The 15607-nt window shown below is 57.2% G+C and overlaps 1 protein-coding gene and 1 pseudogene across 5 annotated transcripts in view; one reads left to right on the forward strand and one right to left on the reverse strand.

Annotated features, from left to right (window-relative positions):
• The window catches only part of LOC311511978 (leukocyte immunoglobulin-like receptor subfamily A member 2), an 873498-nt pseudogene that overhangs the window by 226170 nt on the left and 631721 nt on the right, over positions 1–15607 (forward strand). The gene's annotated exons all lie outside the window — the stretch shown is intronic.
• LOC311511862 (uncharacterized protein) lies at positions 1725–10130 on the reverse strand. Of its 4 annotated transcripts, XM_084612783.1 has the most exons (5): positions 9092–10130; positions 7615–7990; positions 6176–6419; positions 4868–4930; positions 1725–3266 (listed from the first exon to the last, which is right to left on the reverse strand). In XM_084612783.1, the coding sequence occupies exons 3-5, from the start codon at positions 6382–6384 to the stop codon at positions 3098–3100; spliced, it is 441 nt and encodes a 146-aa protein (XP_084468909.1). In that variant the 5' UTR covers positions 6385–6419; positions 7615–7990; positions 9092–10130; the 3' UTR covers positions 1725–3097. The 4 variants fall into 4 exon arrangements, 1 of the variants encoding a protein (XP_084468909.1); XR_014709358.1 differs by lacking the exon at positions 6176–6419 and having other exon boundaries at positions 9092–10127; XR_014709359.1 differs by lacking the exon at positions 6176–6419 and having other exon boundaries at positions 1725–4930; positions 9092–10126.

Raw genomic sequence — 15607 nt, forward strand, 5'->3', positions numbered from 1 at the left:
CCTGAAATATTCTATGCATGTCCGATTGCAGCCAGCAGGAGGCAGCGGGCTCACACCCATGCCCCTCGGCCTAACAAATTCTTCATTCTCCTGCATGCGTTTGGTGCTCAGAATAAATTCCTGGTCAGCCTCCGGAGGTGGGACCCGCCTGCACCCAGCCTCGTAGCAGCTCACAGATTGGGCATCTCTCCTGTGCTCGTTGCCCAACTGCTCAGTAGTTTCGCCCCTTTGATTTTATCCACGTATTGGTTTATTTACAGCCCCCTGCTGGGGAGAACCAGACCCATTTCCCCCCACCCCATCCCACCCTGCCCTCAGCTAGGTGCAATTCACTCAGAGTGAATCCAGAGCTGGAAAATAAGGCCAGACGCTGCTGAACGGTAGCCGTGAGTTGATGCATCACTGTGGATAACAACACCCATCTCCATAGGGTGAGCGCTGTAAAAACCAGCACGGCAGTAGTCTGGCTCTGAAGCGCTTGCAATCCGAAGTAGACACAAGGCGCATCACAACAGATCAGCCTTTCGACACTGAAATGCAAACGTTATGAACAGGAGAGAGGACAAGGCACAATACCTGGTGCTTCTGGATACAAACGTGGCTTGTTACTGCTTTCGGCAGGTGACACAAACCGGAAGAATATGTAGGCAGTGGAAGTGTTACAAGATTTGGAACTCTTGTGACTTTATCACAACTCTCTTGCTCTTTGGTGCTTTACTAAAATCCCCAGCTCCCAGAGACATGTTATTTCGTGAGAGTCATAGAGATGTCAGGCAGGAAGGCCCCCTTGTGAGGCTTGTGAGTTCATAAGAACATAAGAAAGGACAGCCATACTGAACACCAATGGTCCATCTAGCCCAGTATCCTGTCTTCTGACAGTGGCCAATGCCAGGTGCTCCAGAGGGAATGAACAGAACGGGTTAACTATCCAGTGATCCAACCCCTATCATCCAGTCCTGGGTCCTGGCAGTCAGAGGTTTAGGGGCACCCAGAGCAAGGGGTTGTGTCCCTGACCATCCTGGCTAATAGCCATTGATGGACCTGTCCTACAGAAACTTACCTAATTCTCTTTTGAACCCTGTTATGGTTTTGGCCTTAATAACATCCTCTGGCAAGGAGTTCACCAGGTTGACCGCATTGTGTGAAGAAATACTTCCTTTCGTTTGTTTTAAACCTGCTGCCTATTAATTTCATTTGGTGACCCCTAGTTCTTGTGTTATGAGAAGGAGTAAACAACACTTCCTTGTCTACTTTCTCCACACCAGTCACAATTTTATAGACCTCCATTGTATCCCCCCTTTGTCATCTCTTTTCCAAGCTGAAAAGTCCCAGTCTTATTTGTGACAGGCTGGGTCACAGAAACCCCCTTGGGACTGCCACCTGATGCACTGAGACTACCTCTGAGCCCATTTTCCCTGCCATCTTGGGACTTCAGTACCCTGTCTTGTTGAGCCAGGCACGCTAGCTTGCGGCAAACACAAACCCAGGTCTGAACCATGTCCCCCAAAAGCTGCAGACTTAACTGAAAACAGCTTAAGAAGTGCTCCTGTCTCCAGCACCCAGACGTCCAGTTCCCGATGGGATCCAAAGCCCAAACAAATCAGTTTCACCCTGTGTAAAGCTCATACAGGGCAAACTCATAAATTGTCCGCCCTCTATAACACTGATAGAGAGAGATGCATAGCTGTTTGCTCCCCCAGGTATTAATACTTGCTCTGGGTTAATTACTATGCAAAAAGTGATTTTATTAAATATAAAAAGTAGGATTTAAGTGGTTCCAAGTAATAACAGACAAAACGAAGTAAGTTACCAAGCAAAATAAAATAAAATAAGTGAGTCTAAGCCTAATACAGTAGGAAACTAAATGCAGATAAATCTCACCCTCAGAGATGTTCCAATAACCTTCTTTCACAGACTAGACTCCTTCCTAGTCTGGGTCCAGCAATCACTCACACCCCCATAGTTACTGTCCTTTGTTCCAGTTTCTTCCAGGCATCTCTTTGGGGTGGAGAGGCTATCTTTTGAGCCAGCTGAAGACCAAATGGAGGGGTTTTTAGGGCCTTTTATATTCTCTCTTGTGGGAGGAAATCCCTTTGTCCCAACTGTGGATGTAGTCCAGAGACTTGATTTGAACCTGCAGTTTATTCCATCACTGCTACAAGCCTGAACCAAGAACTTTGCCATCACTGGATGTCATTGATTCCACTTAACCAACTCTAGCTCTCATCTATATTTCTTTCTTTTTATGAATAAACCTTTAGATTTTAGATTCTAAAGGATTGGCAACAGCGTCATTTGTGGGTAAGATCTGATTTGTATATTGACCTGGCTCTGGGGCTTGGTCCTTTGGGATCGAGAGAACCTTTTTTCTTTTACTGGGGTCTTGGTTTTCATAACCATTCATCCCCCATAACGAGTGGCACTGGTGGTGATAGTGGGAAACTGGAGTGTCTAAGGGAATTGCTTGTGTGACTTGTGGTTAGCCAGTGGGGTAAAACCAAAGTCCTCTCTGTCTGGCTGGTTTGGTTTGCCTTAGAAGTGGAAAAACCCCAGCCTTGGGCTGTAACTGCCCTGCTTGAAGCAATTTGCCCTGAATTGGCACTCTCAGTTGGGTCCCGCCAGAATCAGCATCGTTACATCAGGTAAAGGAGAAAATCTCTGGAAATATTCATTTTTAGGAGGGGGTTCGCAAGACTTGACATTTTAGTGAAAGGGGTTCACAGGTTGTTAAAGTTTGGGAACCACTGCTCTATACGATCACAGTTCCTGTCAATAACATCACATTATTAATCTCTCCTCATACGGCAGCCGTTCCATACCCCTGATCATTTTTTTGCCCCTTTCTGTACCTTTTCCAGTTACAAAAAGAAAAGGAGTACTTGTGGCACCTTAGAGACTAACCAGTTACAATGTATCTTTTTTGAGATGGGGTGACCACATCTGCACACAGTATTCAAGATGTGGGCGGACCATGGATTTATATAGAGGCAAGATGATATTTTCTGTCTTATTTTCTGTCCCTTTCTTGAGGATTCCCAACATTCTGTTCGCTTTTTTGACTGCCGCTGCACAGTGAGTGGATGTTGAGGGATGGGGCTCATCCCGCCCCACTCTCCAGTCCCCCATCGTTTAGCATTTCAGCACTGCCAAGAAGTTTCCCATTCAGCACGGCTGACCGGTCTCCACCGCTGGCGTCCTCCGGCTGCATCAGCTCTGCCAGCTCCTGCATGGGGCCGGCATCGCCGGCCTGCTGGGACAGAGCGGCTCTGGCAAGGAAACCAAGACAGTTGCGAAACCAGTGCATGCAGTGAGCAATATTATTTCTCTACCATAGCCCCAGTGCCAACACCAACACCAGAAAGGCCACCACTGTCCACACCACCACCTCTGCAATATGGCTGGACTGAGATCTGGGATGTGCAACCAACAACAGGAGAGCAGCGTTAGTGGGAGACTTGGTCAAACCAGGCGAAAACTTCCAGCCTCTCTACCGCGCTCAGTGTTCCACCCCGGTGCATGCAAAAGGGATTTTCTGGTTCGAGACGCTCCGCAGTCCCGGGCTAATCATGGGTTTGCCAATTTCCCTGGGGCTCTGAGGTGCTACAGTAACACACCTAATCAATAATGTACAGCACCTAGCGCTGTGGGGTTCTGAGCCATGACTGGGGCTGCTAAGCACCATACACTTTAGATTAAGGTTCACTTGATAGCTGGTTTATAAAGCATTTGTACATGGTGAATATATGGTCTCAGCATGCTAAACACACAAGTAACAAGTGTGCTGGTCTACACAGAGCCACTCAAGAAAACTAATCAGAATTGGTCTTTAAAATGTATTAGTTAAACCAAATTAAACTCCTGTGTGGATGCTCTCCTTCAAAATTAAGGCAGCCTGAATTCTATTTAGCTTAATTCACTTCCAAAGTGAATCGAATTCAGGCCACTTCAATTCTAAATAAGAGTGTCTATACGGGGGGAAGGGGAGAAGGTCAATGCAGTTTAACGAATCCACTTTAAATTCAGGGCAAGTCTATACTAGAAAATTAAGTTGACCTAAGTTACATCGACATACAGCCAGGGCAGTAATTAAAACCCTTTTGCATGTCCACACTATGCTCCTTGTGTCGGCGGCACACATCCTCACCGTGCCAGCGTGAGGCATTGTGGGACGGCATCTGAAAGGTAGCAACAGGCGATGCCATTAGGTCCCCTGCATCGAACTAACTGCATCCACCCAAGCGCTGTGCCTCGCGGGGAGCTGGAGTTATTCCGTCAGATCAGGAGGCGAGTTCCATGGATGGAACTGTCTTTCAGTGTAGACACTTACAGAGTTAGAGCGACGTAACCTGCCTTATGTCGACCTAATGCTGTAATGCAGACCAGAGCCTGCACTTTGACTTAATTCAGATTAATTTTCCTGAATGGCTCTGTGTAGACAAACCCTGCAACCTCAATTCAACACTTTCTAAATTAACCTCAATATAAAGCGTCACCCAACAAATCAAGTCGTAGATGGGCATGAATGTGGGGTTGGGAGCCAAGCGGTCAGTATCTGGAGGTTCTGCCCCACCCACTCTGCTCCGTCGGCCAGTAGGGCGAGGAGAAGTGATGTAAAGCCATGGAAGGTTCTCTCAGGAGATGGAGATATGACCCCGCTACTCCCAGCCCCGCTGGGACCAAGTAGCATGGAGACCCTCCCTCCTGGCTGCTTCTTGGCTTCTAGCTGACACCACGCTGTTCCTTGCTGTCTGGCCTGTCCATGCCCAAGAGGAGCTGGGTGGGACAATCTGCCGGGGAGCCGGGCAGCAGCCACAATTAGCTGGCAATCCCAGCAGCTTGGCAGCCTGTTCCCAGCCCCATCACTCACCCCCCGCTGCCATCCCATTGAGGCGGTCGACCCTGGCCAGGGAGGCCGGAGCTGGCGCGGGCTCTGGAATGAGACAATCAATCATAGAATCATAGAATATCAGGGTTGGAAGGGACCTCAGGAGGTCATCTAGTCCAACCCCCTGCTCAAAGCAGGACCAATCCCCAATTAAATCATCCCAGCCAGGGCTTTGTCAAGCCTGACCTTAAAAACTTCTAAGGAAGGAGATTCTACCACCTCCCTAGGTAATGCATTCCAGTGTTTCACCACCCTCCTAGTGAAAAAATTTTTCCTAATATCCAACCTAAACCTCCCCCACTACAACTTGAGACCATTACTCCTTGTCCTGTCCTCTTCTACCACTGAGAATAGTCTAGAACCATCCTCTCTGGAACCACCTCTCAGGTAGTTGAAAGCAGCTATCAAATCCCCCCTCACTCTTCTCTTCTACAGACTAAACAATCCCAGTTCCCTCAGCCTCTCCTCATAAATCATGTGTTCCAGACCCCTAATCATTTTTGTTGCCCTTCGCTGGACTCTCTCCAGTTTATCCACATCCTTCTTGTAGTGTGGGGCCCAAAACTGGACACAGTACTCCAGATGAGGCCTCACCAATGTCGAATAGAGGAGGACGATCACGTCCCTTGATCTGCTCGCTATGCCCCTACTTATACATCCCAAAATGTCATTGGCCTTCTTGGCAACAAGGGCACACTGCTGACTCATATCCAGCTTCTCGTCCACTGTCACCCCTAGGTCCTTTTCCGCAGAACTGCTGCCTAGCCATTCGGTCCCTAGTCTGTAGCTGTGCATTGGGTTCTTCCGTCCTAAGTGCAGGACCCTGCACGTATCCTTATTGAACCTCATCAGATTTCTTTTGGCCCAATCCTCCAATTTGTCTAGGTCCCTCTGTATCCTATCCCTGCCCTCCAGCGTATCTACCACTCCTCCCAGTTTAGTGTCATCTGCAAATTTGCTGAGAGTGCAATCCACACCATCCTCCAGATCATTTATGAAGATACTGAACAAAACCGGCCCCAGGACCGACCCCTGGGGCACTCCACTTGACACCGGCTGCCAACTAGACATGGAGCCATTGATCACTACCCGTTGAGCCCGACAATCTAGCCAACTTTCTACCCACCTTATAGTGCATTCATCCAGCCCATACTTCTTTAACTTGCTGACAAGAATACTGTGGGAGACCGTGTCAAAAGCTTTGCTAAAGTCAAGAAACAATACATCCTCCCTTCATCCACAGAACCAGTAATCTCATCATAGAAGGTGATTAGATTAGTCAGGCATGACCTTCCCTTGGTGAATCCATGCTGACTGTTCCTGATCACTTTCCTCTCCTGTAAGTGCTTCAGGATTGATTCTTTGAGGACCTGATCCATGATTTTTCCGAGGACTGAGGTGAGGCTGACTGGCCTGTAGTTCCCAGGATCCTCCTTCTTCCCTTTTTTAAAGATTGGCACTCCATTAGCCTTTTTCCAGTCATCCGGGACTTCCCCCATTCACCACGAGTTTTCAAAGATAATGGCCAATGGCTCTGCAATCACAGCCGCCAATTCTTTAGCACTCTCGGATGCAACTCGTCCGGCCCCATGGACTTGCAGAGGAGGTTGCAGCATGTGGACGTGGAGTCACAGGAAGTCAGAGGAGAGGGGTCCCATCCCCTCCCACCCATTAAAATCTGCCCCCCAAATGCCGCTGCGCAGAGTCAGAGCAGGACTGGGCCAACAGGGACTGTGATAGGGCATCTGGGCCAGCCCCCGGCGCCGAGCCCAGACCAGTTACCCTGGACCCCAGCCCTGGCAAGGGGCTTGTCCAACCTGTTCTTAAAAACCTCCTATGACAGGGATTTCCCAACCTCCCTTGGAAGCCCATAGCTGGGCAGCACCCAGCCCGATGGCACCCCGATCTCGGTGACTCTGTGTCTGGGCAGCACCCAGCCCAACGGGGCCCCAATCTCGGTGACTCTGTGTCTGGGCAGCATTAAACTTTGGGTTCGTCCTGCCAAGACTTCCCCAGAGCATTGTGTCGCGACCGACGGAACCCGGCTCCTCCCTACCTGTGATCAACCTAGCTAGCCACTAGATTGATCTGGACTCTGGACATTGACTGGTGGGAGAGAGAGAGTGTGTGTGTGTGTTGATTGAAGGCATATGCTAATTGTTGTATCTTCAATAAACTCGGCGTATTGCCTTTTCCCCTGAAAAAAGATCCCGTGTGCTTCTTATAAGCATACCACGAGGTCAGACCCAGGAAAGTCGAAGCTGTGTAAGCTTCTTGCCCTGGTGACAGTCTGCTTAGAGAGAGGAGGCTCCCCCAGAGTCCTGACTGGCTTCGTAGGGAGTAGTTCCAGAGCATCCCCCCAGTGACTCCGTGACACGCAGCGTATTGCCTTGTCCCCTGAAAAAGATCCCGTGTGCTTCTTATGAGCATAACACTAGGACTAAATGTGCTTTGCTTTGCGGTGACTGGTTGGTACCTGGTGTACATTGTTGCAGCCCCAGAGAAAAGCAAAGCAAGGGGGCTGGCTCCCGGTCTGACGTGCTGGGAACTCACAGCGACGTTCAGAAGCTGTGCAAACCCAAACCCCCAGGCTGGAGGGAGACAGACACAGGCCTCCACCTGTGAGAGGGGATGGCTGGGAAGCTGGAAACTTTATATCCATGCCCTCCAGGAGGCCCGGGGAAATCCACAGTGCGGTTACCCCTGAAATTGTGACCCACGGCGCTTACCTGTTACGTTCAGATGGATGGAAGCCAGACACTCGCTTTTGTTCATCTCATGCACAATCTTCAAATCCCCTGCAATGGCTTTGCTGGCGTTCATCACGATGACCCATCCGCTGGACACGGAGATGTGCCCGGCGAAGGAGCTGTTGTAAGGGTTTGATTTCCCTGGACGGATGACAGCGATCAGCTCCCATGTCCCAGCCAAAGCGGGAGACCAGTACAGTTTGGCAAAGCACTCAGAGATTTAAGGGGGTGTTGCGTGTCACCGCCCTCGGGCACAGACAGAGAGATTTTCTGTTGACATTGGCTGGGGCCTGGGAGAAGAAATCAACATTTCAGGCCGGCTTTGGTGAAGCCTGGAAGAAGTCAGACACCAGATCTGGCAGGGGAAGGAGGGATATGTTAACGGGGAGCACTTCAGATATAAGGTGCAGACCCCACAAATGCTCAACCAAGCCTTACACCCCAGGCGTAGACCACGCGAGTCACCCTCAGCTCACTGCTCGAGGGAGCGTCTACATAGCAAAATGAGCCCTGCTGCGCCGAATCGCACGGTGGATCTACACAGCAACCAGACATCTGCAGCAGGTCCATGCCAACTGCAGGGCTGTCGAATCGCTGGGTAGATTTGTGCTCCTGTGAACGAGGCGGGTCTCGGAGCCCGGGCTCCCGCCTGAGCCTCATCATTTACACCAGCGACATATTAATGCCTAGGCCGACAAGGCCTAGGCCTAGGGCGGCAAATTTGCAGGGGTGGCAAATATGTAGAGCAGCCAGAGGTGCCAACTTCCCCTGGCACCGGTGGGTGCTCGTGCCCCCCTGGCCCTGCCCCAACTCCACCCCTTCCCTGCCCCCATTCCAACCCCTTCCCCAAAGTCCCTGCCCCAACTCCATCCCCTCCCTGCCCCTATTGGTCCCCTTCCCCAAATCCCCACCCTGCCTCCTCCCCTGAGCGTGCCACATTCCCCACTTTCTCCCAGCTGCACGAAGCTGTTTCATGCACAAGCACTGGCTGGGAGCAGGGAGAAGCAGGACCCGGCGGCGCGCTCGGGGAGGAGGCGGAGTTGGAGTGGAAGTGACCTGAGGTTGCGGGTGGGGGGGCAGGGAGCTGCCGGGAGGGGGGAGGGGCAGCAATTATTTCAGGGCCTAGGGGCGGCAAAATCATTAATCCGCCACTGGTTTACACGGCTGTCTTTAGCACCCCGCAAGCCCGAGTCAGCTGAGCTGGCCGGGAACAGGAGAGAGGGTTCGGCAGTGTAGACGCACCCTGACTCGTGTTTGCGGAATCAGAACCAAAATCACTAAATTGCACCAAGATCTGTGCAGTGCCCGGCACAATGAGAGACTGGCTCACAACCAACACACCCCTCCTCCTCCCTCTCCAAATCACCTCCCGGTGCATCCCCCCGTTCTGCCCTCTGACTTCTGGAGCCTTTCTGGGGAACCCCGCCCAGCACAGAGCTCCCAGGGTGGCACTTACGGGGGTGTGGTACCGCTTGCCCAGGGCATAGAAATAAGAACATCACTGGAAGACAGGTGTGTTTTTTCCACTGCATAGCGCCTTGGCCAGAATTCGATGTGTCGGCACTGTGGCCGTCGTAGCTGTGACGTGGGCCGTAGAGATTCGCTTTTATCGCGCCTCTCACTCCGTCCCCCGCCCCGTGGCCGTGCAGCCCTGCCCTGCCCGGTACGAAGCGGAAACCCGCCTGCAGGGTGCCTCCATGAACACACACATCCGAACGGCCATTCGGTACAGCCAACAGGACCGCGAGAAACCCAGCCGTTCCCGGCGTCACGCCGTGCGTGCCCGACGCCAATAGGGTGAACAGACAGCAAGGGTGGAAAATCGGGGCGGGGGGTAATAGGAGCCTGTATAAGAAAAAGACCCAAAAATCGGGACTGTCCCTCTAAAACCGGGACCTCCGGTCACGCTAGATGGCAATGAACGCGCCTAAGTACCTATGAAAGGAGACAATCTTTGCCAGGGTGTTATTTGGAAGAAATGTGTTTCACCCACCAGCCCTGCGCCTCTCCGGGGGCCTCCCGCAGGCGCCAGGCTGGCAACGCCGGTCAGCGCCCGCTCCGCCTTCCCTCGGGACTCGTGGGGCGCCCCCACGTCCCGCTGCCAAAGGGACGGGCCCGGTTTTGGAGGCTTTTTCTTATATAGACACCTGTTACCCCCCCCCGCCCCGGTTTCTCACACGCGCCGCCCGGGCACCGCACGACCCGTCCCGGAAGCGGGGCTCCCCGGGGAAAGGGAGGCCCCCTGCTCCCGGGGCGTTGCAGCGCTGCGGGCGGGGGAGTGTTTTCGCCCCGCCCCGTGTGCGAGGGTGAGGGCGGCCGACAGCGCCGGTGTTTGCTCCGCGGGACCGAGCGGGAAAATCGCGGTCCGGGCTCGCTGCGCCCTGAGGGGCGACTTCAGCCGCAGCGTCCGCCGGCGTCACCCAGCGAGCGTGGGCGGCTTTACCCCCCCCAGAGCAGTGACTTCCCGCCGCAGCCTGCCTGCCCCGCGGCTACGCGCTAGCGGCGCCGCCCACCCGGACCGCCCAGTATGCAACTGCGGGGGGCGGGGCCCGCTCCAACCGTTCCCCGAAGCCCCGCCCCTGCTCCGCCCCATCCCGACGGCTCCCCGAAGCCCCGCCCCTGCCCCGCCCCTGCTCCAACCATTCCCCGAAGCCCCCACCGCTGCTCCACCCCCACTCCAACCGTTCCCCGAAGCCCCGCCCCTGCTCCGCCCCATCCCAACGGCTCCCCGAAGCCCCGCCCCTGCTCCAACCATTCCCCGAAGCCCCAACCCCTGCTTCGCCTCCGCCCCTTCCCGCCCGGCCCGCGCTCCAACCGTTCCCTGAAGCCCCGCCCCTGCCCCGCCCCGCTCCTTGCCACCCCGCCCCCGCTCCAACCGTTCCCCGAAGCCCCGCCCCTGCCCCGCCCCCACTCCCCTGTAGCTGGGAGTGACGCGTGCGCGCCCCAGCGCGCGCCGCCGGTGACTGCTGGGGGCGATTCCCCTGCCCCCCAAGCAGCCCCGCCCCGCCCCGCCCGGAGGCCTGGGCCCCCCCCGCACACACCCCCGCGGGGGGCTGCCCTGGGCCCCGGCGTGGCGGGGGACCGCCCTGCCCCCAGCCCGAGGGGTCGCAAGTCGCGAGGTCCCCGCTGCCCCCTGCCGAGGCCGCGCGGCGGGCTCAGGAGCTGGGTGGGAACCGCCGGGAGGACCCGGCTTCGCCTGCGCGAGGGGAGCGGGTCAGAGGGAGCGGGGTGCCCCAGGGCCAGGTGGGCGCCCGGGGGGGCCCGTCACACAGGGCCCAGCCCCTCCTGCAGGGGGCGATACCCCCCCACAGACACCCCTCCCCCCACATACCCCCCTGCACACAGACACCCCTCCCCCCACACACACCCCACATACCCCCCTGCACACAGACACCCCTTCCCCCCACACAGACACCCCACATACCCCCCTGCACACAGACACCCCTCCCCCCACACACTCCCCACATACCCCCCTGCACACACACACCCCTCCCCCCCACATACCCCCCTGCACACAGACACCCCTCCCCCCACACACACCCCACATACCCCCCCGCACACAGACACCCCTCCCCCCACATACCCCCCTGCACACAGACACCCCTCCCCCCACACACTCCCCACATACCCCCCTGCACACAGACACACACACACAGACACCCCTCCCTCCCACATACCCCCCTGCACACAGACACCCCTCCCCCCACACACTCCCCACATACCCCCCTGCACACACACACCCCTCCCCCCCACATACCCCCCTGCACACAGACACCCCTCCCCCCACACACTCCCCACATACCCCCCTGCACACACACACCCCTCCCCCCCACATACCCCCCTGCACACAGACACCCCTCCCCCCACACACACCCCACATACCCCCCTGCACACACACCCGCACACACACACACCCCTCCCCCACACACACACCCCACATACCCCCCTGCACACACACACACCCGCACACACACACCCCCCTCCCCCACACACACTCCCCACATACCCCCCTGCACACACACACAACCGCACACACACACACCCCTCCCCCCACACACACACCCCACATACCCCCCTGCACACACACACACACAGACACCCCTCCCCCCCCACACACACACCCCACATACCCCCCTGCACACAGACACCCCTCCCCCCACACACACCCCACATACCCCCCTGCACACACACCCGCACACACACACACACACCCCTTCCCCCCCCACACAGACACCCCTCCCCCCACACAGACACCCCACATACCCCCCTGCACACAGACACCCCTCCCCCCACACAGACACCCCACATACCCCCCTGCACACAGACACCCCTCCCCCCACACAGACACCCCACATACCCCCCTGCACACACACACACCCGCACACACACCCCTCCCCCCCACATACCCCCCTGCACACAGACACCCCTCCCCCCACACACACCCCACATACCCCCTGCACACACACCCGCACACACACACACACCCCTCCCCCACACACACACCCCACATACCCCCCTGCACACACACACATCTGCACACACACACACCCCTCCCCCACACACACTCCCCACATACCCCCCTGCACACACACACAACCGCACACACACACACCCCTCCCCCCACACACACACCCCACATACCCCCCTGCACACACACACACCCGCACACACACACACCCCTCCCCCACACACACTCCCCACATACCCCCTGCACACAGACACCCCTCCCCCCCCACACACACCCCACATACCCCCCTGCACACACACACACCCGCACACACACACACCCCTCCCCCACACACACACACCCCACATACCCCCCTGCACACACACACCCGCACGCACACACACACCCCTCCCCCACACACACTCCCCACATACCCCCTGCACACAGACACACACGCACACACACCCCTCCCCCCCCACACCCCACATACCCCCCTGCACACACACACACGCACACACACCCCTCCCCCCACACACACTCCCCACATACCCCCCTGCACACACACCTGCACACACACACACACTCCCCACATACCGCCCTGCACACACACACACACACAGCTGCACACACACCCCTCCCCCACACACACTCCCCCCATACCCCTCTGCATGCACACCCGCACACACACACACACTTCCCACATACCGCCCTGCACACACACACACCCGCACACACACACACCTCCCCCACACACACTCCCCACATACCCCCTGCACACACACCTCTCCCCCACACAGACACCCCACATACCCCCTGCACACACACACACACACCTGCACACACACACCCCCACATACCCCCTGCGTGCACACACACATACACACACCTCCCCACACACACATACCCCCATACATACATACATCTCCCACACACACACCCCACATAGTCCCCTGCACACACACATACACACACCTCCCCAACACATACACATGCACACCAGCGCTCACGCACACACACACCTGCACACACACACACACCTCCCCCATACACACACACATACACCTCCCCACACACACTCATACACACCCACACCCACTCATACACACACCTCCCCCCGCATACACACATACCCCCCCACACACACACCCTCACACACACACCCGCATGCACGCAAACACCCGCACACACCCCCTCACATACACACACCCCCTCACACACACACCTGCACGCACACACACATACACACACCTCCTCCACACACACACACACCCCACACATATACATAATCTCCCATACATACACACACACACACCCCTCCCCCACACACATACACACACCCTCACACACCCCTGTGACGAAGTGGAACTGTTCTTAATGTTTCCTCTGAATAGTGTGGGAGTGCCTCAGTTTCCCCTAGGCAGTTCTTAAGTATCTAGGTGGTGGGATAAGGGTGTATGATCATTGAAGAGCCCTAGAGGGCAGGTGAGTGCAGGGGTCTGGACACAGAGAATGGCCGACACCCTATTTCCTGGCAACTGATGGCCTGGGCCCTTCCCCCCTGCAAGGTGAAAGCTGAAGGGCTGGAGAACAAAGGAATCAGGTGCCCTCCTGGCCCCGGAAAGGGACAAAGCCCAGAGGAGGAGGGGCTGGAGGGAGTTTCAGTTTGGGGCTGGCTGGGACATGGAGTGAAGGGCAGACGGGGTTGTCTGGCTCACTGCCCCCCAAAATGGACCCAGCTGAGGGGTCCCGTTCTCTGCACCTACAAGCTCTGTGTGGCTGTGGCTCTGACTCTCTGGCTGGCTGAGAGTCCCGTCTGGCTGCGGAGTTGGGGGGCAGGACCCTCTGGCTTCCCCAGGACCCCGCCTGAGCGGACTCGCTGGGGGAAGCGCACGGAGGGGCAGAGGAGGCTGAATGCTCCGAGGTCAGACCCAGGAAGGTGGAGCCGGGGGAGCTGTGTGTCCTGCAGACAGGCTGCTCCCAGAGAGGAGACTTCCCCAGAGTCCGGCCTGGCTTCATGGGGAGCAGGTCCAGAGCATCGCCCGGGGACCCCGTGACAACCCTGACACACACACACATACCCCCCAACGTACACACACCTCCCCCCCACACACATACACACACCCCCTCACACACACACACGGCCTTGGTGCCTATATTATTTTGAAGCCAGGTGTGGGGGTCACATTGGGGGCTGGGGCTGGTGCCCGGGGGGGCAGAGAAGCATGGGGGGGCAGGGGAAGAATTGCTGTGGTGCCAGATTCCTGCTGGCTGAGTCTGGCCCCCGCCCTCCCTGGCTCTCATCTCGGCCACGTCTCCGCCCCAGGGCATCGGTCTCGGGGGGGCGCCCCCCACCCCAGGGCTCCACCAGCTGTTCCCTCTCCCAACCATGCCAGGGCCCTGCCCGCCCCGCCCAGCAGGCCCCAGGGCATCTCCCCAGCTGCCGAGCGGGAATTACAGGGCCCCAGGTGCCCCCGCCACGGCCGCACCCCCAGGCAGCTGGAGCCGCATGCTCCTGGGCAGAGCTCCGTGCCCCCCCCCCCCCGGGGAGCCGTGCCCCCAGCCGGCCGGTGACTGCGCGGGTGGAAGCGGATGCCGATTAGAGCCCTGGGCAAATCAACCCCGGGGCAAATCACATTCCAGCCACCTGCCATTTGGGTTGTTTGGGGTCTTTTCTGGCACGTGCAAAAACTCCCGGCTGGGGCCAGGCCAGGGGGAAGTTCCCCAGCTCCCGACAAGCAGCTCAGCGAGCCCAGGGAGACGTAGGGAGCGGAGAGGGGCTGTAATAACTCTGGACACCCCCCATCAAGCCCACCCCCAATCCCATGCCCCCAAGCACCATCTCTGTCCATCCTGCTAATACAGCAGCATCGCACTGAACAGGGGAGGGGGCCCTAGAGCTTGGGGGTAGCTAGAGCCACAACCCAAGGGCTGTGGTACACCCCTCTGTACACAAGCTTGGGGGATGATAGGTGCTGCCCTATGGGAAGATGTGGCCGCTCTGGGGTGGGGCCTGGGGGACCCCTCGCCCGGCACTGGGATGCGACCACCTCTGGGGTGGGGCACAGGGGCTGGGTATGCGGGGACTCCTCGCCCGGCACTGGGATGCGACCACCTCTGGGGTGGGGCACAGGGGCTGGGTATGCGGGGACTCCTCGCCCGGCACTGGGATGTGACCACCTCTGGGGTGGGGCACAGGGGCTGGGTATGCGGGGACCCCTCGCCCGGCACTGGGATGCGACCACCTCTGGGGTGGGGCACAGGGGCTGGGTATGCGGGGACTCCTCGCCCAGCGCTGGGACGTGACCCTTCTCGCTCTCAGATGTCGGGTGAAGCCCCTACACAGTCAGACATGGGGCATATTTGGGGGCCTGGGTCTAGCTGGGCTCGGTGCCCCTTACCAGTGCTACACTGGGGGGAGGCACTGACTCAAAGGAGGGGGTGTCTCTGCCAGGTCCCCCCTCCCGGCCGCTGCCCCCTACGGCAGCAGCTGGATGAAAATTCAAGCACAACAAACCCTGATTCACA

Source organism: Lepidochelys olivacea, assembly GCF_965140295.1.
Source record: "Lepidochelys olivacea isolate rLepOli2 genome assembly, chromosome: 23".
Taxonomy (NCBI): domain Eukaryota; kingdom Metazoa; phylum Chordata; order Testudines; family Cheloniidae; genus Lepidochelys; species Lepidochelys olivacea.

What these genes read in the sequence shown, in the direction of transcription:
- LOC311511862 (XM_084612783.1), bottom strand. Translation starts at nt 6,384, where the DNA reads ATGGGGGAAGTCCCGGATGACTGGAAAAAGGCTAATGGAGTGCCAATC. An exon ending in CATGGATTCACCAAGGGAAG is followed by an intron (nt 4,931 to 6,175) that starts GTCATGCCTGAC and finishes GTCTCATTCCAG; the next exon opens with AGCCCGCGCCAGCTCCGGCC. An exon ending in CAATGGGATGGCAGCGGGGG is followed by an intron (nt 3,267 to 4,867) that starts GTGAGTGATGGG and finishes TTTCCTTGCCAG; the next exon opens with AGCCGCTCTGTCCCAGCAGG.